This window comes from Amblyomma maculatum, chromosome 6, assembly GCF_055883805.1.
Source record: "Amblyomma maculatum isolate TAMU_Amacu chromosome 6, ASM5588380v1, whole genome shotgun sequence".
NCBI classification, from domain to species: domain Eukaryota; kingdom Metazoa; phylum Arthropoda; class Arachnida; order Ixodida; family Ixodidae; genus Amblyomma; species Amblyomma maculatum.
This window is the reverse complement of record NC_139349.1, coordinates 164,393,607-164,420,148: the sequence shown is the minus strand read 5'-3', so window position 1 is coordinate 164,420,148 and position 26,542 is coordinate 164,393,607. Positions and strand designations below refer to the sequence as shown.

At 47.9% G+C, this 26,542-nt stretch overlaps 1 protein-coding gene across 1 annotated transcript in view; it reads left to right on the top strand.

Moving 5' to 3' along the window:
• LOC146187335 (cell adhesion molecule Dscam1-like) overlaps nt 1–26,542 on the top strand; it is a 668,136-nt gene that overhangs the window by 300,280 nt on the left and 341,314 nt on the right. Inside the window, exons 10-14 of the mRNA XM_084607643.1 lie at nt 10,673–10,860; nt 15,657–15,808; nt 17,311–17,434; nt 19,249–19,662; nt 21,231–21,392. Coding sequence (XP_084463769.1) covers nt 10,673–10,860; nt 15,657–15,808; nt 17,311–17,434; nt 19,249–19,662; nt 21,231–21,392 — 1,040 coding nt within the window. The remainder of the gene's footprint in view (nt 1–10,672; nt 10,861–15,656; nt 15,809–17,310; nt 17,435–19,248; nt 19,663–21,230; nt 21,393–26,542) is intronic.

Below are 26,542 nucleotides of genomic sequence, written 5' to 3'. Positions count from 1 at the left end.
GAGATAAATGAAGAGGAAATGAGGGTACTCGTTATAATACATGAAGGAAAGAAGCCAACAGTCGGCAAGGCCAAGGAAAGCATTGGGGATTGTACTTTGTCTCTTTTTTTTTAATTTTTACTTCGGTAGTCACATAAATTAGTAATGTAATCTGTTTGGGGGAAAGATAAACACAAAGTAGAAGGAAAAACAACGTGCCGATGGTGGGGACCGAACCCACGACCTCCGTATATCGCGTCCGGTGCTCTTCCAACTGAGCTACATCGGCCGCTGTCCCCCCCGCTACTTTCTTGGGTATTAATGTTGCCTGTATACGAACCTTGATAGTGTTCACCAGCGCCACCAGCAATGCCACCGGTACGCGTGGCATTGCTGAAGCTAACATGCCACTGCTTCTCACTCTACAAGTTTGTGTATCTCGGGGCCTTGTCGAACTTGTCCGTGGGCAAGCCGAAGTGCTAGTGACAAACTTGACGTGTGAACCCCAACATTTGACGGCGAATACGACGGTCGCTTATTTTGAAGACTTGGAGAATGTACAGGCCAGTGTGCTTCCTTGACAATGCGACGTCTACAGCCATTAAGACTAACGTGAACCCGCTCCTCTTGGCCAGTCAGAAACGCTACATAGAGAATATTATCAATGCTTTCCCTGATTGTTTTGTATCAAACTCCAAGATCCAACAGGGTTGAAGCTCGAATGGGTCAGGTAGGTCATAAACTTGAAGTAGGTGACACACGGTGAAAAAACACTTTATTCCGACGTTTCGGCCGGGGTCCGGCCTTTGTCAAGGAATGTAGAAAGAAGCTGTCGGTTCCCATTTCTTATATACATGCACAATCGAAGAACACGTGACCAGCCACTGTCAACAAATAAACACCAAAATATCAAAAACAAAATTTCACACGCGTGATGTAATGGCGGTGCAAGGTAAATAGACCGAATGACACGTGTTGCGCTTAGGTCATGCATCTTAATATGTTGCACAAAGAAAAGAAGATATATCACTAAAGAGATGGTTGTCACTATCAGGGCACAAAACAAAATATCCCGAGGTTATAATGGGTGGAGTACATGTCACATATAATCCTGCAATATTCAGGAGGGGGAGGGGGGGATTGATCAACTGAAATATCATTCTCATTGGTAGGCGACAGTAGCAGATAACACGTCAGTAGAATTTAACAGTGAAATATAACTGTGATTCAGCGCGGTACACACACACAAAAAAAGTAAACAGTCACTCAAATCGCGGCATGGTGACAAAACTCGATTTTCTGCTCAATGCTATGGGGACAAAAAGAAGCAGTTAAAGTTAACTGTTCGTAACAGTGTTGATAACAAAAGGAATCGTGGGCAAGGTTATTGGATAAGTTGTAATGATCAGTGCATGTTACGGCGGGAAGCAATATGATCGTGAGAAACTGGCAAACATGAAAACGATCAGTGCAAGTAAAGTATGACATACTGTGAGGGGCTTTGGGCTGTGACCGTAAAAGCGCAAGCGAAGAGGCAAACGGTGCAAAATGGAGCCAATGTCGATTAAACATAATATCTTTTAAGAAGCTGCCAATGGTGCTACCATTTAGTTAAAATGCTACGATGAGAGACAAGTTAGCTTGCCAATGTTTTCATTCAGACCACAAGAAACCGTGTTAAACTTATGTATTAAAAATGATTCGCGAACTTCGCGTTCATGGTGGGTTCTGAAACCTGATTCCAGTAAAGTTACTTGCATTTTTTCAAAGGGGTGCTTGGTAATGTTTACATGCTTAGAGATAGGAAGGTTAGGCAGTGTAATACAATGAGCTTTATGTTTATTAAATCGGTATCTGAAGGGTGTTTCGGTTTGGCCAATGTACTGAATTTTGCAGATAAAATATTCAAGCCTGTAAATCACGTTGTCCGTATCACAAGAGAAGTTGCCTCGAATCTTTACATTAAAGTTCGATGCAGTGCTGAAAGCTTTCACTGATGTAGTCATTTGTGCACAAACTTTGCAGCGTGACTTGTTGCAAGGATGGCAGCCGATTGGTGCAGTGGGGCTAGTTTTAGACGAAGTTAAAATATCACTGAGGTTCTTGTTACGGCGATAGACAACACGAAGGGGGGGGGGGGGGGGAGGGGCTTGCTGATAAATTTCTTTTAGACGATCACTTTGCATGAGAATACTATGATGTTTCTTTAATATGCCTGCAACGTTGGGGACCGAAGCTGAATGCGTTAGCACGAGATTGATTCGTGATTGGCCGGATGGTTCCTTTTCCGCTTTGAGGAGTGTTTTGCGATCAAGAAGGCTTGCTCGTTCCACTGCATCATTTATTAGGCGCTCTGGATATTTGCGTTCCATTAGGGTGTTACGAAGGTTGGCACAGTGAAATTCAAAGTCGCGCTCGTCTGAACATATCCGTTTAAAGCGGACGGCTTGTCCATAAGGATGCTAGTCTTCCAGTATTTAAGATGGCTGCTGTCGAAGTGCAGGCACTGAGGTCTGTCACTGGGTTTCCGGCATAGATCAGTGATTAGTTTGCCATTCTTTATTGACAATGTCATGTCTAGAAAAGCAATAGTGGTTCGAGAATAAGAATGAGAAAATTTTATGGCCTCGTGCACAATATTAAAACTAGAGATGAATGATAGAAGTTCTGCCTCACCATGTTGCCAAATAAAAAAAAATGTCGTTATGAATCTCTTGTAGTAAAAAGGCTTTCGCGGGTAGTCTTCGAGAAACCGGTCCTCTAATAAGCCCATGAATATGTTGGCGTAGTTGTGACCAATACGTGTACCCATCGATGTTCCGTTAATCTGGACATAATGTCTGCCATCAAATTCAAAGTTGTTAAGTTCTAGTATAAATTTAAAAAGGATAGCCAATGTAGAACCGTCAATGTTACTGCACAAGGTTCGATCTTCAAAAGCCTTTACAACTGACCGGATACCATTGGAGTGGGGAATATTGGTATAAAGTGACGCAACATCCAGAGTTACGAGCAAGACGCCTTGAGGCATGGTGATATCAGCTATATCTGCTAGGAAATCAGTTGTATCCTTTATGTATATATATATATATATATATATATATATATATATATATATATATATATATACGAAGACGAGGATTAAGTAGGCGAGAATATCACGAAGACGAAGATAAGGACGACGAAGTGCCGCTGCGCTACTCGTGCTCGCTTGTGGAGACTGAGACTGGCTGTGTTCTTGTGTGGTTCGCCGTGAAACTTCGACAGGGCTATTATCCCTGTTAAAGCACAGTAAAAAACCCCTTTCACTTGGTGGAGGTGATCATTTCCTGCCGCCCTGGAGCTCCCCAACCGCACACTCCCGACACAAGCAATGACCGACGCTACCACCCCCAGTCCAACCGGCCCCTCACCCGCTGTGTTCTGCGCTGGAGCTTTGCGCCAGCGTGATCCTCCTATCTTCAGCGGAACCGGCGACCATGACGTGAAAGACTGGCTGGCCTCATATGAGCGGGTCAGTATTCACAACCACTGGGACGACAACCAAAAACACAATAACGTCATTTTCTACCTAACGGACGTTGCAAACCTATGGTTCCGCAACCACGAGGCCGATATCACATCGTGGTCTACTTTCAAAGCTAGTTTTACCGATATTTTCGGCCGGCCTGCAGTGCGCAAGTTGCGCGCTGAACAACGCCTGCGCGGCCGTGCACAGCTTCCTGGTGAGAATTTTACCAGCTATATTGAAGATGTCGTAGACCTGTGCAAGCGCGTGGACGCTTCAATGTCAGAGAGCACCAAGATTGATCACATTATGCAAGGAATTGATCATGACGCGTTCCAGATGCTTCTGGCTAAAAATCCAGCCACCGTCGTCGACGTTATCAACGCATGCCACAACTTTGATGAATTACGCAAGCGCCGTAACATCACTCGCTCTTCGCTCTCAAACCCCGCGTCGCTTGCAGCTTTAACACCTGAAGCAGACCAGTCCACCTTGCTGCCACAAATACAGCAGTTCGTTCGAGAAGAAGTTGCCCGTCAACTATCCCTCGTTCGCCAACGTCCTGACGCTCCCACTCCTTTAGTACCAAAGCTGCAGCAAGTCATCCGCCAACAAGTTGCGGAAGCACTCCCCACGCTTCCTGAAGCTCCTTCTGTTGCTCCATTGACATACGTCGAAGCACCAGTCCAGTATAGTCAACCTGCTGTTCCAGCACCTTGACCTACGCGGCTGTGGCTGCGCGGCCACCGCCTGAGCCGTCACAACCCATGCAGCCTGTTCTACGCCCTGCACCGCTTTCTCAAACGGCCCCGCTTCATCCGCCCACTGCGCGCTATTACAACCCTTGGCGTACTTCGGACAATCGTCCTATTTGCTATTACTGTGGTTTCGCTGGACATGTGGCCCGCCGATGTCGTCGTCGCATGGCCGAGCCTGCGTCTTCTGATTACTCGCCACCGCTGCTTCGTTCTGCCCACTCTCCGCCTGCGTATGCCCCAGAACAGCGTTCATATACAACCCGTCGTTCTCCTTCTCCGCGTCGCCGGTCACTGTCACCAATGCGCCGGCGACCACCACCTGCTGACGAGGGAAACTAAGCTCCGTGGTTCCTGAGGCAAGAACTGCGTACTCTGCGAAAAGCTCAAGGCCTCATATTCCGCCCACGAACATTATAATGATTTCTATCGATGGTATGTCCGTATATGCGCTGGTCGATACGGGTGCTGCAGTGTCAGTGATTCATGAGCAACTCTGCCGACGATTACGAAAAGTTACGACGTCATTTAACGGCTTGTCGCTCCGCACTGCCAGTGAAGAGAGGATTGCACCTTTAGCAGCATGTACAGCGCGTGTCGTCATTGAAGGTATTTTGTACAGTGTCGAGTTCGTAGTTTTGTCATCTTGTTTTCCCGACGTGATCCTCGGATGGGACTTCTTGTCTAAAAATAACGCCGTGATCGATTGCGCCCGAGCTGAAGTAGAATTTTCTGCACTGTGCGACGCACTGCCCGACGACAACCGTTCAGTGTGTCCTCAAAAGCTGACCATCGCTGAAGATGTCGACGTAGCACCAGAGGCTTGTGCCCTTGTGCCTCTTTCGTGTCCTGCCGTGTCAGACGTTAGTGTTTTATTTACACCGTCTGCATCCTTCAGCCACCGCAAGCACCTGCCGCTGCCATCTGCTGTTCTCGATGTTCACGGTGGCTTCACGAAGCTACTCATCTACAATCCGTCCCCACGCCCGATTACTCTGCTACGTGGGGAATCTACCGGTTCCATTCAACCAGCCCACCTTCTCTCTGACCTGGATGCCTCCGAGACCTACCGCAGTAACTACATTGATGCTCTGCAGTCCGATCCGACGCCTGATTCGTTGCCAGACGACTTCTTCCGAACCGCCATCGATGACGCTCTTCCTTCCACCTACCGGACTCAGCTCGTGGCCCTTTTACAGACATTTCGCTTCGCTTTCGACGCCGCCCACACACCTCTCGGCCGCACTTCCACAGTCGCGCATTACACTCAGACCGGCTCTAACTCGCCTTTTCGACAGCGCCCCTATCGTGTGTCAGCGGCAGAGCGTCGCGTGATCAATGAACAAGTTGAGGACATGCTACAACGTGGTGTAATTCGTCCATCACAAAGCCCCTGGTCTTCACCAGTGGTGCTAGTGAAAAAGAAAGATGGCTCGTTTCGCTTTTTGTATTGATTATCGGCGCCTCAACAAAATTACCCACAAGGACAATTACCCCCTTCCGCGTATAGACGACGCTCTTGATTGCCTCCAAGGTGCCGAGTACTTTTCATCTCTTGATTAAGTTCATGTTACTGGCAAGTACCAATGGCCGCCTGTGACAGAGAGAAGACCGCATTTGTGACGCCGGATGGCCTCTATGAATTTAATGTGATGCCCTTCGGTCTGTGCAATGCGCCCGCCACATTCGAGAGGATGATGGATAACATCTTGCGGAAGTTCAAGTGGCACGTCTGCCTCTGCTACTTGGGCGACATTGTTGTCTTTTGCACCGACTTCGCTACGCACCTAGAGCGCTTGCGGCAAGTTTTGATTTGCCTTACTGACGCCGGCCTGCAACTGAATCTCAAGAAGTGTCACTTCGGTGCCAGGAAGTTGACTATTTTGGGGCACATCGTCTCTAAGGAAGGTGTTCGCCCTGATCCGGCCAAGCTGCGCGCAGTGGCGGAGTTTCCTAAGCCGGTTTCGCTCAAGCAACTTCGAAGCTTCATAGGTCTATGCTCCTATTTTCGGCGCTTCGTGCAGAATTTTGCTTCGATAATTGCACCCCTGACGAAACTACTCGGAGGAAACAGTGACTTAACTGAGTGGTCGGTCGAGTGCGACGAAGCGTTCAACGCATTGCGCCGTCTTTTGACTTCGCCACCAATCCTTCGCCACTACGACCCGACAGCACCCACCGAGGTCCATACTGATGCGAGTGGCGTTGGCCTCGGAGCTGTCTTGGCACAACGGAAAAACGGTTTTCACGAATACGTCGTCGCGTACGCGAGTCGTATCCTCTCTAAAGCTGAACGCAAATACTCAGTTACAGAAAAGGAGTGTTTGGCAATTGTGTGGGCATTAACAAAATTCCGACCCTACCTTTACAGTCGCCAGTTTGACGTCGTCACGGATCACCACGCGTTATGTTGGCTGTCCTCTCTTAAAGACCCGTCCGGCCGCCTCGCACGATAGGCTCTCCGCCTACAGGAATTTGACATCCGCGTTATATATCGCTCTGGCCGTAAACACATGGACGCCGACGTACTATCTCGTTCTCCCGTCTCCAACGAACCTGCTTGCTCTACGGCAGCTGATCCCGTCCTCTCCTCTCTAACCATCGCTGACATGCCTGCGGAGCAGCGAAAAGACCCGTGGCTTGCATCTCTTATCGAGATCGTGTCCACTTCTCCTAACGCTGCTGCGCCTTCTCGGGCTTTGCGCCGTCAAGCACCACACTTTGCCCTACGAGACGGTCTTCTCTACCGCCGCAATTATATGACTGATGGTCGACGGTGGCTTCTCGTCGTTCCCCGCCTTTTACGACATGAACTTTGCACCTCTTTCCATGCCGACCCTTAGTGTGCCCATCCTGGTGTAGTCAAGACGTTTCAAAGGATCTCTCAACGCTACTATTGGCGCGGCATGTACGGACATATTCGCAAATACGTCCGCTCCTGCATCGCCTGTCAGCGCCGGAAGTCATCCACACCTCGTGCTTCTGGCCCCTTACAACCACTTCCATGCCCGGCCCGCCCTTTTGACCGCATTGGCGTTGGCCTTTACGGGCCACTTCCCTGCACGGTTTCTGGGAACCGGTGGATTATCGTTGGCATCGACCACCTCACCCGGTATGCCGAGACCGCCGCTTTACCCGCCGCTACTGCCCGTGAAGTTGCCCTGTTCTTACTACATCATTTTGTTCTTCGCCACGGCGCGCCGCGAGAGCTGCTGAGTGACCGAGGACGCGTCTTCCTTTCCAACGTCGTTGAATCTCTACTGGCCGAATGTCGCATCATACATCGGACCACAACAGCCTACCACCCTCGAACAAACGGGTTGACTGAGCGCTTCAATCGCACTCTCGGAAATATGCTGACGATGTACGTTGCCGCCGATCAGACTAACAGGGACGCTGTCCTTCCTTTCGTGACATACGCTTATAACACCGCCACGCAGTCAACTACTGGATTTAGCCCTTTCTTCCTCCTTTATGGGCGTGAGGCGTCGTCCACGATGGACACTATTTTACCATATCGTCCCGACTCCTCCGAGTGTACTCTCCTTTCAGACGTTGCCAAACATGCGGAGGAATGTCGCCAGTTGGCCCGGTGTTTTACATCGAAATCTCAAGGCCGCCAAAAGCATTATCGTGACAAAGATCAGACGCCACACGTTTTTCCTGCAGGATCCCTTGTTTGGCTTTGGGTTCCCGGCACCCCACCGGGATTGTCATCAAAATTTCGAACCGAGTATCACGGCCCCTACCGCATTGTCCGTCAAACCTCCCCTGTGAATTACATCGTGGAGCCACTCACTACCTCTTCGGACATGCGTCATCGCGGCCGCGAAACTGTGCACGTGAGCCGCCTCAAAACGTACTACGATCCGCTCTTCTTGCCCTCACCATAGGTCGCCAGGATGGGTCCTCTTCGCTCCGGGGGAAATTGTAGTGAACTACACGAGGATATACGAAGACGAGGATTAAGTAGGCGAGAATATCACGAAGACGAAGATAAGGACGACGAAGTGCCGCTGCGCTGCTCGTGCTCGCTTGTGGAGACTGAGACTGGCTGTGTTCTTGTGTGGTTCGCCGTGAAACTTCGACAGGGCTATTATTCCTGTTAAAGCACAGTAAAAACCCCCTTTCAATATATATATATATATATATATATATATATATATATATATATTATTTATCTTTCCCTTAAACACATTACATTACTAATTTATGTGATTATCAAGTAAAAATTGAAAAAAAAAAACACAACGTACAATCCCCAATGCTTTCCTTGGCCTCGCCGACTGTTGGCTTCTTTCCTTCAAATATATATATATATATATAGACCTTTTGATTTTGTGGCACCTCGGAAATTGTTTACCAGACAAAAAGGGGGTGCGTTGGGTATTAGTGTCAGTCACCACCGGCAGACTTGTGTTAGAGCCCTAAAGTAAACCAGGGAGTTTTAGGCTTCGCTGTTTAGTGCGACGTCTTGTGGCGAGAGGTTGTTGACTGCACACTTTCCGTGCCACTTTGCTTTTTTGTCGCTCGTGTATTTTAGAGAGAGAGAGAAAGAGAAACAGATGAACAGGAAGGCAGGGAGGTTAGCTTTACTACGCCCAGTAGGCTACTCTACATATAGGGATGGGAGCAAAAGAAGAAGATGGAAAGAACAAGCAAGCAATGAAATTTGTTTTTCAAATGTCCATATTGTACTATATATTGTGAAGACGGAGAGGGAGCACACCTAAAGTTTGTAATCGCTTACTCACTCCCAAATCCTTCAAGAACTTCAGGAGCGCCTTCATCGCTTTCCTTTGCGATGAAGGTTTTGTCCAAGGCCCCAGAATATTTGCATGTGTAAAAGACTGGAGTCCGGACGTCGAGTGCAGCGGCCAAGAAGGCCTGCTCTCGCTAAAAGCGATGGCAGTCACAAACTTTGCCCCTAATCATTTTATCACACCCGCACTATGCAACTACAATAAGCTCAGGCTTGTAAAAGGTGATAATTTGCAACGACTACTTTTTCGTTTGCTATTGTTATTGCTCATAGAAGGTCATAGAATTGCTCATAGCTCATAGCACTGCTCTAACGGCGAAGACTACAGTTACGACTTTGCAGCAACTCTTGCGACGACGATTTTCACGCAGTGGAGCGTGATTGCAGGCTATGCCCTAATTCATCTGCAATGGCAGTAGCAGAGCCACCGCTGACGCATACTCGTTGCGCAACTTCTTCTACTCCTAGCAAAACGGGATGTTTCATTCCCAGGGGTATGCGACTGAGCGAATTCTGAGACAAGTGGCGCAGTAAAAAATCCCTACTATTGTTAACCTGGTTGCTCTGATCACCTGGACTCGGCTAGCTGTTCGAAAAAGATTTCTGCACAGCGGCGGTAGAAACCTTTATCATTTTCGCTTCAATACAAAACAGCCTTCACTTGACTGTGCAAACTATCTTGTGTCGCTCCAATTGTTATGTCTATCCGCTCCCTTATGTTGTCTTATAGGCCGGACTTCTCACGTCAGGCCGCTCCAAAGTTTTGGAATCGATCTAACTCTGGTTTTCATTGTTTGTTCCTATTCTTGGCTAATCTCGGCTCGAGGACGGGGGAGAGAGAGGGCGAAGTTCTGTAAAACTTCATTAGCCGATCGTGTCACAAAGTGGGTGGATCATGAGTTTTCGACGGAATCTGTGCACCATGAAAGGCATCATGCGATCATGCGTGCTGAGTTCAGGTTGATGCCGGCTACTGGAGGAGGTGTGGAGGACGTTGCTAGCCTCACGTCAAATAAGTACACACGTTACTACGTGGTAACGCTATAAATGGTAGTTAAGGCCAAAGCCAACTCAACTGCGGTAGCGAGTGTGAAGTTGACACTCAGCACTCGTTTGTGCGCCGCGGTAGCCCCTGGGGCATACAGAGAATTATTTGTTTATTTAATTTTATTTACTGTTCCATCAAACAACAGCAGAGGGGGGGTACATAAGGGGGTTAAGCATTATTGTACATTTACATAGAACACCGGATACAAAACGGCAGGCCTATACGAAGAAACAGCGTAAAAAATGCATCGTAACTATGAGTACACGTAATGCCACTCGGCAGTTCGTTCCAAATATTAATAGCCAAAAGCGAAGGCGAGACTTTCGACAAGCTGGTCCTGAAATACGGTAGTTATACCTCGAATCATTTTTTGGGGTAATGAGAGATGTACAATTCGAGGCGAATATGTTGAAGTAGACAAGCGGAACTGCTCTCGGCGCAGCTGAAGTGTTTGTATATTCAAGAAGGTTAGGAGCTGTGTAATACTGTGGTGTGTGTAGTTGCTTATTACAAAACGAATCGCACGACTCTACAATGCTCCCAGGGACTGTGTTCTGCAAGCCTGATGCGTATTCCAAATAAATGAGGCATGGTGACCCTCCACTTCATGTGTTGCGCAGGTGGTACAAACTCTCCGGCGGCACCAGCAACGATAGCCGTGAGCCGCTGCACGGAGCCGGTCGGCTGGCGGTTGACTCCGACACCCTACTCATCCGGCACGCCTCCATCGCCGACTCCGGCCGCTACCTGTGCGTGGCCAACAACAGTCTCGCCTCGGAGCCCTTCACAGTGACGCTCAGCGTGCTGGGTGAGCTATGCGCGTGTAGCGATTACGAAACTTGTCCCGTGTACGCCCAGCTAGACGCAGAATTTGTCGTAACATAAGTGGCGAATTCCTACAACAATGTTGTGCAAATACACAAGTACCTACGTGGCAGGTGCCGCTCATTCATCTCGCACACGCTTTTCGTATGCGTATCTGATATAATTTAAGACTGAGTTCTATATCGCACTCTAACTTCGTTAATACAGCATCAGATAATAAACTTTAGGTATTCTTTCGTCATATTCAGGAGTCACTAAGACGAGGGGAGAAAGCACAATTTTCTACATAATAAATCAATTTCTTTTTTATACCTAAGCGTGAAATGTTGATTATTTAGTCAACGTAGATCTACCAATGGACAGATTGCCAGCGCCAGTCAGACTAAAATGCTCAGAGGAGAAATCCATATTCCTGCTTTGTGATCGGAGTCGACTGGCGGTAGCAATCCTGGCCTGCTATCTTTCAAGAGATCCGCCTTCAGGGTTTTTTATAAAAGCGTGTTTCGCTCCTGGATTGAGCCACAAAATTGAACAGGCTATTTCAGGTGCGAGCTTGAGACAACAGGTAGTATTGGTCTTGAATGGGCCCTGCAATGGAGGGGATAGTAAAGGGGAAAAAAATAAGAAACATCCGCTTTGTTTACACAGAAACCATGTATTTTCAGTGAAGCCCATCCTTGTACTCACTGACTAGCACCGAAATTAAGAAAGTTAAGCGTATATATTAACGCGTTCTGTTTTCAGAACATGTGATGCTGCACAATTTCTGATTTCAGTCAGTCATAGCATGCTTCACGACAAGATATATACCGATTCCTCAAACACATTGCTCAGAGAAAACGTGTATGGTTTTGCTCTCAGTCTCCACCTTCCAAATTCCTTCACACTGGAGCCGCTGAGACGAGCATGAAAATGTCCGCAAACTGCGACTTCATAGACATAAAGTGAAAATTAGAGCATTAAAACTTCTTGTTGGGCGAGTATGCAGTTCATCTTGGCCTATGTACGCTGTTCCCTTCTGCCAATAGAGTTAGTTGATAGCAGCCCTTGTGTGTTTGTTACGCCTCTCTTGCCCTTGTCTTTGTTTCCGCTTTAAACACTATATCAAGATGAAAATTACACGTAACAGAATGATTTTTGCGTGGGATGGCAGTACAGACCGGACTTCGTTATGGATGCCTTTGTTGCATGGATGGCAAATTTGTATATAATGTCGGCTACGAAGTTCAAGGGCCGATTACTATGGGCTATTTAAAAAAAGATTTCAATTTCACAAAATTTCTGACAATATTTCACAATATTTCGGACTCCACCACCGAAGATTCTGTTAAACGTCGCGCCATGAGTGCGCAATGCCACTGGTTAGTGAAGCTGCCGCCCTTTCCTTACGATGTAGTGCAGCTGTTCGTCGAGAAGTGTGACAAATCTTTTCCTAAAAACGAACTCACTTTTTAAGGCAGCTGGTCCCAGCAAAGTTAAAAGTATATCATGATGAGAAACCGAGTTCGCCATACCTTCTAGAGTTCGACTTGTACGCGTAGGCCCATGTGAGGACAAGTTCAAGCCTTTCATCTTTTTCTTAGTACAGGCTAACATCACTGAACTTTACTAAAGGTACATTTCGTTTGTGTTTTACCTCATAACGTCCTCAATATTTAGGAAACCAAAAGGAATGCTGAAGCCACACTAAGCAACGATCATATCGCTGGAATTTAGTATTAATTTCGCTACGTCAGTAACTATAATATTTTCGCAAGGCCTGTTTTCTAGGTCGTGTGATGTTCTATGCAATATTCCTGCCAATGCTCTTGGTTGGGCCAGTTGTTGAATTGATTCAGACATGGTGCTAGCGCACAGAAAGAGGGGGACAGGACACAGGCTAGACTTACAACTGAAATTTACTCCGTTGTTGTGCGCTGTTGTGTGATGTGCGGGAAAGAGTAATAGTCAGACCCATTAAAATTTCAGAATGCCTCGGGGTTTTCCGTTGAAAACTTTGTGGCTCTGTTAAAGTGGTAATTCGAGTCTACTTATGTATGTACATTTATTGACGATAGGTACGTGCAAAATGATGGAGTTGAGCATAGGGTCTTGTATAGCTCCTCTTCTGGCTGAAATTGTTCTTCCTCCTTGCGACAAGCGCATTGCAACGCATTTGGAAAACGAAAAATTGTTCACCTTCATCAAGGTGTTTAGCTACGTTTATGATTTCCTTGTGTTGTGCAGCTCAATCCAGGTGCAAGCTGAAATCGAAACAGTGGAGTATGTAATTGATGTAGTTCGTAAAGGTGCGGAGGGGCTGAGGTTCACGCATGAGCGTCCTGCCAATAACTGCCTGCAGTTCCTGGGTATGTGTCTAAATATTGGTGCTTCTTACTTTTGTTGGAAGCACCGGCCCCGATCTAAGAAAGAAATTTTACCCTTTAATTGGGTCGATGCGAAGTTGGTAAAAAGAAGCATCGCGCTGAACTGTATGCGTGGTGCTCTCTGCAAGTCTTGTCCTCACGTGATTCTTGACAGTCTCAATCAGCAGATGGCAGGGCTGAGGAAATCGGGCTATCCGATGGAAGTTTTAGCGTCCGTAGTCAAGGGCCTCATAAAAGAGGTCTATAAGGGTGTTTGCCTCAAGGACCCTGGTAACAGCACGTCTAACAGCCGGTTTTCGTACTTGCACGGCGTGTCTCACCGCCTCAAAAAAGTGTGTGTGTGTGTGGGGGGGGGGGGGGGGGGGGACGGCGTCTCGGTAGTTTTAACAACACCGATGAAGTTGAGCAGGCTTTGCAGGATTGTCAACGGCGGCATGAAGAACAATGCCTGCACCAAGAAACACCAGACAAAAGCCGTGAAATATCAGAAGGTTGTTGTTTACAATATCCCCCTGCCCTGTGGCAAACGCTACCTGGGACAAACAGGCCGTTGCCTTAACAAGAAATTGCAGGAGCACCAGCTAAAGGTTTCAGCCGTTGCGATGGACAACTACTTGGCCGAACATAGCAAAAATGCCCTCACCAAACAGCCTGTACCCAAAATGGGAGGAAACCACAGCCATCGGAAAGATGAGTACAAAGGAGGGCAGGGAAATCCTTAACGCCCTCTACATTAAACTGGCAGGAGATGAATGCGTGAGTAAGCCCTGTGTTGCGCTCACTAATAAAAAATGAAAATTTCTAAAAAGGTATGGTGGCTACCAAATATTATGAATAGTTTTTTTTTCACCACACATAAGCTGTTGTTTCGTCTTCACCTTGTTACTTTGTAGCGGGCAATATTCTCCCCTTTCTAGGCTATCGCTCATTTCCTCTGCCCTACGGCTTGTACCTGTGGTTGCGTCAAGGGTTTTGGTGGCATATTCTTCGCATGTGTTGGAACACTCGTTCTTATTGTTGCTTCTGTTTGTCGCTGTGTATTGGTTTTTTATAAGTTCATGGTTGCGTTGTCTCTTTCATTCATTGTCACCTCGGCCTGTCGGTTTTAGCCTTCACGTTTCCCTTTGATGATTTCTTTCGCCACCACAGTCTTTTCCTTCGTGTTTATATTTTTATATTATGTAAGGTCTATTTCGTACGGTAATCTTCATGTTCATTGTCGCTTATGCATTTCAGCCTTATCGATTTTGATTACTTCAGTGCATGTTGTAAACGTGATGGGTTTAGCTAGCTTTTTTATCACATTTGACGTGACTGCAACTGAAGGCGGAACCAGCGCAGCAAGTTAAGAAAGACGAAAAAAGACGGAAAATAAAAAGAAGCACGGGTAGAAATGCGTCTTTTACGGAGTAAAATTCAGTTGCAAGTCTAGCGTGTGTCCCCCTGTGTGTGTTTTTCTGGGCGCACCATGTCTGAATATTCCTGGAGTCAGAAACTGGACAGAAGAATAAGGACAAAAGCGAAAGCGAGCATTTACGCTCGTAGTAAAATGGGCGTGTACTGCTTCCGTCTCCAATTTCACGGGAGATGACGGCAACATGAACCTGGAGAGGGTTCTTACCTAGAGATAAAGTGTTGCAATAAATTCAACTTTTGTAGTTCCTTATGCGCTCCTTCGGTGTCTGCAGCTTTGAAGTTGTTCACAATATACAGCCCTCCTTAGAATACCGCTGATTTAGGACCCGCACTTATGTGGGGTCATTCTTTTGCTGATGACTGTTGCAAAATTCGAGAGGGATTCTCAGTAACAGTATGCCTGAACTATAACGAGACCCACAGCTTCTCAAGACCACTGAGGCAGTAGCAGAAGCCACGGTCTCCGATACGTTCTGATGGGACCTTATAGACTAATGTGTTAGGTCTGACGTATTGCTCGAAGGAGCTTTGAATTTATGGCCTTGAATATACAGCATGTGATTCCGTATGAACTCCGGAATCATGCTAGTGTTCCTAGGGTAATCAGAAAGCGAGAAACTCTTAAATGCACTCTCATTGTTTTGCGACGTCATTGGTAGTGACTCTTGCCACGAACTGTGCAATGATGTACTAAAAGGGTTGTTACGTCGTGTTTTCCTCAGCTCTTTGTTCGATGCCGAGTGAAATTACTCTCGCTGGCAATGCACAGTGCAACCTTCGCTACAGTTTGTTAAGTGGTACCGTTCATGGGCAGTTTTCAGGGTTCTGTGAAATAGTTTAAAGTTGCTCACAGTTTCTACATCTGGAACCAGCACGTGCTTTCCAGTTAATATCAGCGTGTAACCTGGTGTTATTTTCCAAGCACGATAGTGTTTATTTATGCTCTCAGGCGAGTACTTTGCAAAAAGGCCTCTTTTATTCCCTTTTTCATCGCCAGCGCCATTGTCAGCAGTCGTTCACCCAGACCGACAAACAGTGGACTTGGGTGGCACGGCATCCTTCAACTGCATTCCTTCAGGACACCCGGTGTCCACCATGGTGTGGATCAAGGATGGTCGAGCATTGCGACCCGGCGACGCCAGGGTTCAGGTGAAAAACTGGCTAGGACGCTACATGTTATTGATTGGACTACTTTTTGTGCTTTTTTTTTTTTTTTTTTTTTTTTACTGCGCTACCCTGTGATGTAGTTTAAAGGATTATATCGACTCGAATGTGAAAGACGTCTCAACGAAATATGTTTCTGCACTTATTTTTGTGCCCCCTTTGTATCGACGAACCATGCTGCCGGTCAAAAGCTCAAGGTTTGTGTACGCGAAATAAGATACAAAATTGCTCTTATTCCTTTTACTTTGCAGCGCAATACTTTATGCAGTTATGACAAATACCAGGTTCCCCCCTCACCTACGTTGTGTATTGTTCCCTAAGATACAATCATAGAGGGGGCCGAGGTTGAAGGTTGCAAGGCACCTAACAAGGGCCCGGACACCGCTCAGGTGCTCTGTCGTGCCTACCGTAACTGCGTTGGCTGTCTTGTTTAACTGAAATGCTGAGTTGCCGCAACAAATAGCAAACCTTCCTCTGACGTCATATTGAATTATTATAATACGGAAACCTCTAATTAGCTTCTTGCCTCGGAGTGTCTAGATCAAATGTTCTTATACCATGGGCCTTAATATTTGATTAGCGATCTGAAGAAAACGAGCATAGCACCTCGATATGGTCGTGCCCGTGTAGAGGCTTCATATCTATGCACGCAGATGCCTTCCATGATGTAGCAGTAGTGTAGGTTAGCAGTGTGCTCCAGTCTGAATTTGTGCTGGCGATTGTGAGAATGTCCTGGCGCTTTCCGGAATAGACATCAAACTACGATGCCCTATCACTCGGTGAACACCATGTAGTTTGTCAGCTAGCGTACACGTTACCCGAAAATTGCAGCCATCCAGCACCCGCAAACGAACGCTGCCGCTATGAACGCACTATAAAGAAAAGTATGAAAATATATAGAAGTGGAGCTTGTGTCACCATTCAAACTGTTTCTCTATACAATGACATCTGGAAGATAAAGTTGATATTTTGGCATTGCGAAAAAACAGAGATGCTAGAAAGCGGCACTTCTTTTGAAGGTTCTGAGATCACCCCCCAGCACGATGAAATGCGGCGATAAAAGCATTCACCTGCGTTCAGCTCCCGAAGAAATTATTTCATGCCAGCAATTTAACCTCTTAGCGGCACCGCTCAAACGGAGGGCGGCGTGGACTAGCCGCATGCGTCACATTAAGAGGGGGGCGGGGATTTGGAGGGGGGAGCAGCTTTTTAACAAAACTTTGATTGAGGGTGATCGAAAATTCACTCTTGACATCCTCGTCTAAGAATGCTGATGCCCGTCTGCTCATGCGGGAAGCCGTCGCATCATTCGTCGGCAGAAAAATAGCAGACGCATGCTGAGCAGGTTTCTGCTCTCAGGTTTCCGCCTAAACAGAAAACAAAACAAATAATGTGAAAGACTTCTATTGCACGAAGAGCCAAATTCATTTTTGAGACATACTTTCCGCTCTAGCGATTAGTGTTGGAGGCCGCTCTGGCTTTCGCAGGTCTCACCGGACGGCCGATCCCTAGTGGTTCAGCCTGTGTCGAGAGAGGACGCCGGCATGTACCAGTGCCTTGTGCGCAACGAGCGAGACTCTGCTCAAGGCTCAGCGCGGCTCAAGCTGGGATGTAAGTGCTCCCGCTTCCTGCTCGTTCTGCTTGCAGCACACGACTACATAGCCTTTATTGTCGATCTGCCTAAAAGCTTTGCATGCGTCCGAGGTCTACGGATTCACGTAGATGTGAATGTATGAAGTTCATAAGCGAAGACCGTCACCCTTCATCCCGTAAGTAAAAATCCCAATTACTAGGCGCGAAAATCGTTATTTAGTTGCTTTCTTTTTCTTGAGGCAGTTTAGAGAAGTAGTTGAGAAACAATTAGATATTTTCTGCTCCAAAACCTTTCCTGAAACCCACCAAGATTTCCTGTTTGCATGTTTCGTTCCTAATTTTCCCTACAAAAATATAAATCGCAAATGGAGCATCACTGATCGAATTTGCTGCAGCGGACTTGATACTGAAATTTGAAATTGAATGTTTAAAGGTCATTTAAAGTAAACACGAAATTTTGCAAGTACTATAAAGCAAGTTCGAGGTCCCATATTAGAAAACCGCAAATGTGGCCTTCCCCCATTGCTCATATCAGTAAAATTGAGATAGGCAACTAATCAATAAGCATCATGCCTAGAACAAAGTTAACGAGATTAACAATGTAAATAGCCGACAAACATAAGACACCCGAAAACAGACAGCAACACACAGCGAGTAGCACAAGTAATATAAGCACACAGACAAATACCGCAGTATATCCGTACATAGAAATACAGGGACTGCAGTACAGAAGACAATATATCAAGAATACTGAATTGGGCGAGTTGGTGCGTTTGCATTTTAGGAAAAGTAGCGCAAAGAAGACAAGGACAAAATAAGGGATACACACACGAAGCGCTCGTGTGTGTATCCCTTATTTTGTCCTTGTCTTCTTAATGCTACGTTTCCTAAAATACAATATATCAGTCAGCACCATAAACATATCACACATTAGGGTGCCGGTGCAGATTGCAAAACACATAGATAGGCAGAGGGGATTTCGCGATGAGTAGGTGAATTTCGAATTGCCTTTTAAGGAAGTAAAGGTGTTGATTTGTTTTATTATCAAGTTTATATATTTAGAGAATAGTGCGCGGGAAAATAGAAGGAATTGTTTACCGTAGTTTGTTCCAACCTTTTTTGGTCAAAACTTATTTCCTGTAAAGCACGTGACATTGGTGCGCACGTGGTGATGTTAACAGGAAGGAAGCTCAGAATTAGTTCGCGTTGAAGAATCTTGAAAAAATGCGATACCAGTATTCTAAAATGAAATCTAGACAGGGATATAATGCTTACTTCAGTGAGCAAAATGCACGAGGATGACTGCCGAAGGAAAGTGTTGACTGTGAATGGTTGGGCGAGTTGATGAAACATTATTCTTAGCAAGAAAGCTCATTGTCACGCGGCAGTGGCAACGGACCTTGGTCTTATGCTCTTTGTGCTGTTCACTAGGTGGAAGGTGTGGAGCCTATGATCGGCCCAGCTGGGTTGTGAAATTTGGAGATGTTGGCGGGCAATAGAGTGGCCTAGGTAAATAGAAAGCAACAAAAAACGATAAAACCTACTTTCCAAGAGCACAGGCCCTCTAATAGCACTCGTTGAACCTTTTTCGTGTCCTTAGTTTTCGCCTTGCACAAGTGAAGTTGAAAATATAAGGAAACCCGAACGTTTACAGGGTTATCCTATATATGGCCCAACACACCTTCCGACTCTGTCGACCCTTTCTTCAACCAAAAGCAGCGACTTTGTACTATGGAGTAGCAACGGACAGCATTGCCTTTTCTTTGAAGCGAAATGTCTGTTAAGCGAAATCTGTATATATATGCTCACTATATACATAACAACGCTCGCAGTCTCGGCGCCCACGTTCCTGTCGGTGTTCTCGGAGCAGGCGGCCGAGCCGGGCCGTGCAGTGTCGCTGCAGTGCTCGGCAACGGGTAGTCCGTTGCCCCACATCTCCTGGTCCCTGGACGGGACGCCCCTGGACGGCAGGAGCAGGACAGTGGCGCCGCTCGCATCGGCGGTGGCGCTGCCGGGACACGTGTCCAGCTTCGTTAACATCAGCGCCGTGCGGCCCGACGACGGCGGCCTGTACACGTGCCGTGCGGCCAATGGCGCCGGCCAAGTGGAGCACGCCGCCCGCCTCAACGTGCTAGGTCCACCCCGAGTGCGACCCATGGCCCCCGTGAGCGCCGTGGCTGGAGAGCCGCTTCGCCTGGACTGCCGCTACTCGGGCTACCCCGTGGAGACGGTCTCCTGGACTAGAGGTAATGCGGGAGACTTTGCTCACGAATTGATCCAGCTGCGATACTAGAACGCTCGTTGGAACGGTAGTTTTCTGGCATTGTCATCTAGTTGACTTGTAATCAATGCACGATTGTTCATTCTTGCCTTGATCGCTGCTGCGCGTACGGGTGTATACCATACAGGCCTATACTAGCTTCGGCTATGTGCCCATCAGTTTTTTGCTTATGTAGTTAAAAAAAATTCATGATGAAAGAAATCGTTTCTAAATGTGTAAACGAAGCCGCATACACAGGACTTAGTCAAATGAGCAAGGAAACTGCACTGAAGCAATCTGTCAGTCAATCAGTTGGAGGAGAATTAGCCATTCACTGAATTATAATACCGGTCGATCAGTGAAGAGGTTAATCTACCGAGTAATCTTCTTGTTCTAACGTACACTGTGTAAGAGGTCAGCAGTTGGTTGGGGAATTGCTCCGGAATAGATAGGATTTAAGACCTAGTAGATGAAGGAACTTGAACCAAGCAACCTTCCATTTCATATTTTTTTTTAAACCAAAATACGCAGAAACTTCGAAGAATCGTTCCAGAACGGTTGCTTGGCGGGCTACTTGGTTTATATCTAACTTGTATTGCAGCTCGAACCACAAGAAGGGACGACGACAGACAGAGTGAAAAGAGCGCTGACTTCCAACTATTTATTTCTCTGATATGCCACGCATTTATATCAGTGTGTCAGGGAGATAATAGAGGCGGTAAACATAGCTCGTACAGAGGAAAGGTGTGTAAGCATGCCATCAGTCGCACTAACCAAGAAAGAGCTGAAGTTTCTGCATCGATGGTAATTAGGGCTTTGTCCTATCGCCTATGCCTTTCATGCTGATTTGCTTTTCCTGCTCTTTCCTGCTGAAGCTTCAAATGTGTATAAATGCGTGGCATATCAGAGAAATAAATAGTTGGAAGTCAGCGCTCTTTTCACTCTGTCTGTCGTCGTCCCTTCTTGTGGTTCGCGCTGCAATACAAGCTTCGAAGGATCATTATAGACAAGGTTTCGATTAAAATTTCGAGGCCAGTGTAGAGTGAAATCTAGGAGTGAAATGTTTAGAAGCCGTCTGGGGAATTAAAACAACGTTTTCAAAAGGAGCATTTCCTCGACAAGGCATTCCGCTGGGTCTTTGGCTGCATGATCTTAAATAAAGCATGCATCAAGAAGCTATAGCTCGGACAATCTAGATTTAATTGCGCTCCCAATGCATTGGAAGTAAGGGTAATTGAGTTACAATAAATTAGGCCCTACGAATTATATGTGTTAATAGCTGTAAAAGTGTCATGGTCTGGAACGAATAAAGTTAGCAGACCGCCTTGAATGACGTCGAATGTAAGCACTACAATAACTAATTACGAATTTATTATGTAAAGCAGAGTACGGCTCTGGAAATTGCAGGTAACAGGTGAAGTTTGATGGGTTGAATTTCTATGAAATACTGACCCATTGTGATGAAGGTGAAAGATATGTCAGGAGCAAACGCTGAAATTTGCTATTAGGCTGCAACAGCACGAAATAAGCGCTGTGTCGACGCGATTGTTCCAGGCGGTCTGCAGCTTCCGTCGAGCAAGCGGCAAGAAGTGCTCCGAGATGGCAGCCTTGTAATCAGCGAGGTGCGCCAGTACGAAGACAACGGCACCTACACCTGCCACGTCACCGGTCCCCGAGGCCAGAGCGCCAGCGGCACTGTGGATGTCCACGTTCGCGGTAAGAGGGCGACACAGATTTACGTTTTTAAAAGCCTTATTCTCCAGAAAGCCTTGGCGGCATTGGAATTTTGAACGAAAAATCACACGTCTTGCTTTTGTGGGCTCTGTGACACCATGTCACATGGCATGATCATACTGGCAGCTCCTTTCATATAAGAGGCTGCGGGTTGGAGATCAAAATTACGGCACTTTTTGCACCCCTATTCAGACACGGTACGCTACAGGCGACATGGGCGCGTTTGTAAGGCTACCTTAAACCGATGATTTATATATATGTTGGGTGGTCTTTCACGCAATATGGTAGCTGCTTATGGTGTGGTATAACAGATAAAAGAATGTGCGAGATAACAGAGTAAGAAATTAAGGGATGAGTGGTCAAGCCAGTAGCAAAATGCATGTAAGCCAATGAGGATCCGCTTACTGCAGCCGTAGACGGTAACCATTAACACGGTCGCGTCGTACCTTTAAAAGCAGAGCCTAAAGGTCCACAGAAATGGTCACCAAGAAGGTTAAACAACGCCATAACACGGATCAATATTGAACCACCCATCATTCTCCTGCAAAAATTTTCGGTCTAGCTTTTGCAACACCAGAGATATCGCGATTAAAAATTACCCTTCTAATTTTCCCACTCAACTCGTACGCCGAGGGAAGTTAAAATAATAAAGAATGCAAGAAAGTTCGAAGCTCTGCCCTGAAATACGTCACTTTGACGAACTTCCGGTTGCCGCGCGCTCGCTCGCTCGCTGGCGTACTCGCGTCAACCCGTCCTCGCTCGCACACGCCTGAGGCGCCTGAGGAGTTCGCCAGTTCGCGCAGCGCACTAGTAATACGGTTAGCGTAACCTAGGCTACGCGACACACGGCGGACCAAACCATGATTACACCACTAACTGTGGTTATCGCAAACGCAGCTTGGCGACCTCGGTTTGCGTCGTTAGCCGATATTATGGCGGCGTCTCTTGACGTAGGTACTCGTCGGCGCCCGAGTGCGCGAAACATACGAGCGGGTCTGCTTCACAAAGTTATTCATTTGCCCACTGTAACATATTTAAATATTGAAGGCCTCGCCTTCAAAAAACGGGTCCGCGAGCCATGGTCTCGCCCGACGAGTGACAAATCCAGTCTCTTAAAAACACCGGTTTATTCCGGATAAACAAAAAATCAAAACAAAGAAACATAAGGCGCTACTGCGCTAAGAACAGGCTGTTCACGCGCGCGACAACAGAACACCAACGGAAAGCGGGAAGAATGTCAGTGCCTTACCGCGGCGAAACAAAACACACTGCGGAGCGAATAAAACGAGCAATGGGGCCAAAGCGCTAACGGCGACACAAGTAAGATTGCTCCTCGCGGCACAGCAACTCACAGAAATACGCCTAGGCTGTTCCTGCAGGCACTGCTTCCATCTTCGCGTCGGCGATCTTCTTTCGGTCGTCCGTGCACACCCTGCTGGCCCATGACGCTCGCCGGTTGCCCCCCGCCGGCTTTTCCCCCGGGGCGAAAAAGGCCACGCGCCTCGCTTCTGACGCGCTTATCTACCCTCGTCTGTCGCCGCTAACATCACGCCCACCAAGATTATCTGCTTGCTCATGCGCACTTGCGCTGCCCGTGCAAACAAAATACAAATAGAAAGACGCGCTCGCGGTTTAAAACACCTAAAGCGGCTGCGGAGCCCCACACTCCCCCCCTCTCAAGACGAGACACCTCCCGAGATTTCTAAGAACGAAACAAAGAAGGACACTGGGAGGAGTACAAAAACAATGCTGGTTCTGACGAGCTGCCCGCTTGAAGGAATCCGCTGGATTGGTGGCATTCATCAGACGATGGTCCAGGTGGTTCACATCTGGTAGACCCGAGTGCCGTTACGTAATTTCTGGCCGCTCGTAGTACTTTCTCAGGTCGGCGACATTGACTGGTCCGATCTCCCGGCCACCCTGCATATGACGAAGCATGTAAGCGAGCCGCGAAAGACGCTTTATTACTACAAAAGCACCAGTCCATCGAGGAGCGAGAGAGGCGGCAAATCCTTTTGTGGCATCACTTAGCGGGTGCGAGCGGCGGAGTACTTTATCCCCAACGTCGAACTGCAAAGGACGCCTGCCCTTGTTGTACTGGCCGCAGTGCTCCAGGCGGGCGAGGTCCAAGTTCTCCCTGGCCTCCTTTAGAGTTCCAACGAGACGACTGGAGGCTCTGCTAACCCTGCTGTGCCCCTTCGGGGGCTTAGTTTCGAACAACCATGGCCTGCAAAGGCCGTGCCGAATACGAAAGACCCCGGGCTGCGTGTCAAAAAAAAAACCAGAAAATCCTCGCAGTCCAGAGCAGGTCGGCTCCGGCTGCAACAAAAAAAAAAAAAAAAGGCGTTGTCCGATGGCGGAACGAATCACTGCCACATCGGCGCAACTATTTGGGCCGTGACCCCTTTTCCCAAGCATTTCACCCCAGAAGAGCCGAGCACCAGGCCGGGGGACAGCTTGTACCCATTTTATAACCGGTGGGTACCCGGCGGCACCAGGGATCGAACCCGGTACCTCCCGAATGCGAGGCGGATGCTCTACCACAAGGCCACCGCTTCGGTGGTGGACTGCTGCAGCTGAGGCTCTAAGGGAGCACTTCAGGTGAGGGGTCAAAGGAAGTACCTTTGAAAGACAAACAGAACCACCTATGCAGGCTGCGAGGTTCGAAACTGGGTTTGGGCCCACTGCGGAGGAGGGGCGCGCAGCGGGGTTTACGGAGCTTCTCCCAAACGCACACCCCTGGAAAAGCCGAGCGCCAGGCCGGGGGACGCTTGTACCCATTTTTACCGGTGGGTGTCCGGCGGTGGGTTTCGAACTAACCACCTCCCGCAGCCGAGACGGGCGCTCTAACTGGGAGCCTGTAAATCAGAGTCATGGGTAAGGTCATGTTCAATGGGAAATCGAAGCTCACGGCCAAGAAGAATAGCTGCCGGCGTAAAACCAGTCGACCGGTTTACTGTGGTTCTTGTGGCGAAAGCCATCTCCTGCACTCGCAAATCCCAGTCTTTGTGACGTTCCGTGAAAGCCACGAGCATGTTTTTCAGGTTTCTGTTGACCCGCTCTGTGATGTTGGCCTGAGGATGGTAGGGCGTAGTCTTTTTGTGCTGCACGCCAAGAGCCTTGCAGGTGTCAGCAAATATCCTGCCCGTGAAAAACGTCGCATTATCAGTTATTAGCTGCGCCGGGAAGCCGAACCGAGTGAATGAGTCTAGGAGTTTATCCCAGACTACTTTTGAGTCCAGTTTACGCAGCGGGTATAACTCAACCCATTTAGAAAAATGATCAGTGACCACTAGCAAGTAGCGATTTCCTTTCACAGATCTAGGATTAGGGCCCATTATGTCGCAGGCAACAATTTCCCACGGGTAACGGCTCTCCACAGGTTGCAAGAAGCCCGGTGGTTTACCTCCCCTTGCCTTCGCTGCCTGGCATGTAAGACAAGTACGGACGTATGCCACGACATCCTTTCTCATGCGGGGCCAAGTCACGATGCGACCCAACTTTTCATATGTTTTCTTGCCATCGCTGTAGCCTGCAAGGCGTGTGTCGTGAAAATACTCTAAAAAGAGCTTGCGCAGGCTCTTTGGTACGACAACACGAAATGGGGACTCACCGCCATCTGTGTCGGCAGCGGGTATATACCTCAGGAGAAGTCCATCCTCTGCTTCCAGGTAGCAGTCATAGCTGCCGGTAGGCGCTGTGCTTCCTGCAGGGTTGGCGCTGTCCAGGCCCTTTCGTATTTGGATACACTGAGGATCGCTTAGCTGAGCTTGGAGCAGCTGTTGACGGGAAACCAGCGTTCCCCAGGCATCAGCGGCTTCTGCGATCACCAGGACTTGCGGTGCTTGCTCGCCATCTGCAGGTAACGTAGCTCGGGACAGGGCGTCGGCTGCCTTGTTGAAGGTGCCTTTCTTGTACGCCACCCTGTAATTATATTTCTGAAGAGCGAGCGCCCAGCGGGCTAGACGGCCGGCTGGGTTCTGCAGCTTTGACAACCAAGACAGTGCCTGATGATCGGTCTGAATTGTAAACTCAGCCCCATCTAAATACATGTGAAACTTTTTTAGCGCAAATACAATTGCCAAGCACTCTTTCTCTGTTACCGTGTAGTTTCGTTCCCGCGATGAGAGAGTGCGACTTGCAAATGCCAAGGGGCAAAGCTTCCCTTCGTGGTCTTGAAGTAAAACAGCACCTATTCCATACTCACTCGCATCAGTCTGCACTGTAAAGGGCCGGTTTAGGTCCGGGAGCCGCAGACGAGCAGTATCGGCGATAGCTGCTGACAGCGCCCGAAACGATTCCAGCTCCGTGTCTGTCCAGGACCAACGGGCGCCTTTCCGGAGAAGCTGATGAAGGGGTCTTGCCAGGTCCGCACAGTTTGGAATAAAGTGGCGGTAGAAACCGACCATGCCCAAAAATCGCTGCAGGCTATTGACGTTTGTTGGTGATGGCAGCTGCAATATGGCCTGCAGTTTCTCCTCGTCAGGCCGTACTGTGCCCTGTTCAACAATGAAACCAAGCAGGTTGATTCTGCGTGAAACCAACTGCACTTTGCGTGGATTAATGGTGATGCCTGCGTCCTTCATTCGTTGCAAAACAGTGGTTAAATGGATCAGACGCTCATCTAGGCTTTCTGAAAACACCACGACGTCGTCCATGTATGCCATTGCATAGTTGAATTTCGCGTCTCCGAGCACTATATCCATCACGCGCTGAAAGGTAGCAGGTGAATTGCATAAACCGAAAGGCAGTCGAACAAACTCGAATAAGCCCCGATGGCAAGTGAATGCAGTTTTTTCGATGTCACTCTGGGCGATCGGTATCTGCAGAAAACTCCTGCTACAGTCTAGAGTAGTGAAGAATTTTGCTGATCCAAGCGTATACATAACAGAGTCGACTGACGGAAAAGGGTACGAATCTTTGACTGTTACAGCGTTCAGCCGCCGATAGTCGACACATAAGCGTGCTGTGCCGTCTTCCTTAGGCGCAAGAACAACGGGAAAAGCCCAAGGGCTCTTCGAGGGTCTTACTGCATCGGTAGCCACCATTTCATCCAGAGCGGCATCCAGGAGTCCTCGCTTGTGGACGCTCAACGGCCTGGGGTTGAAATGGATCGGGCGGGAGCTGCCGGT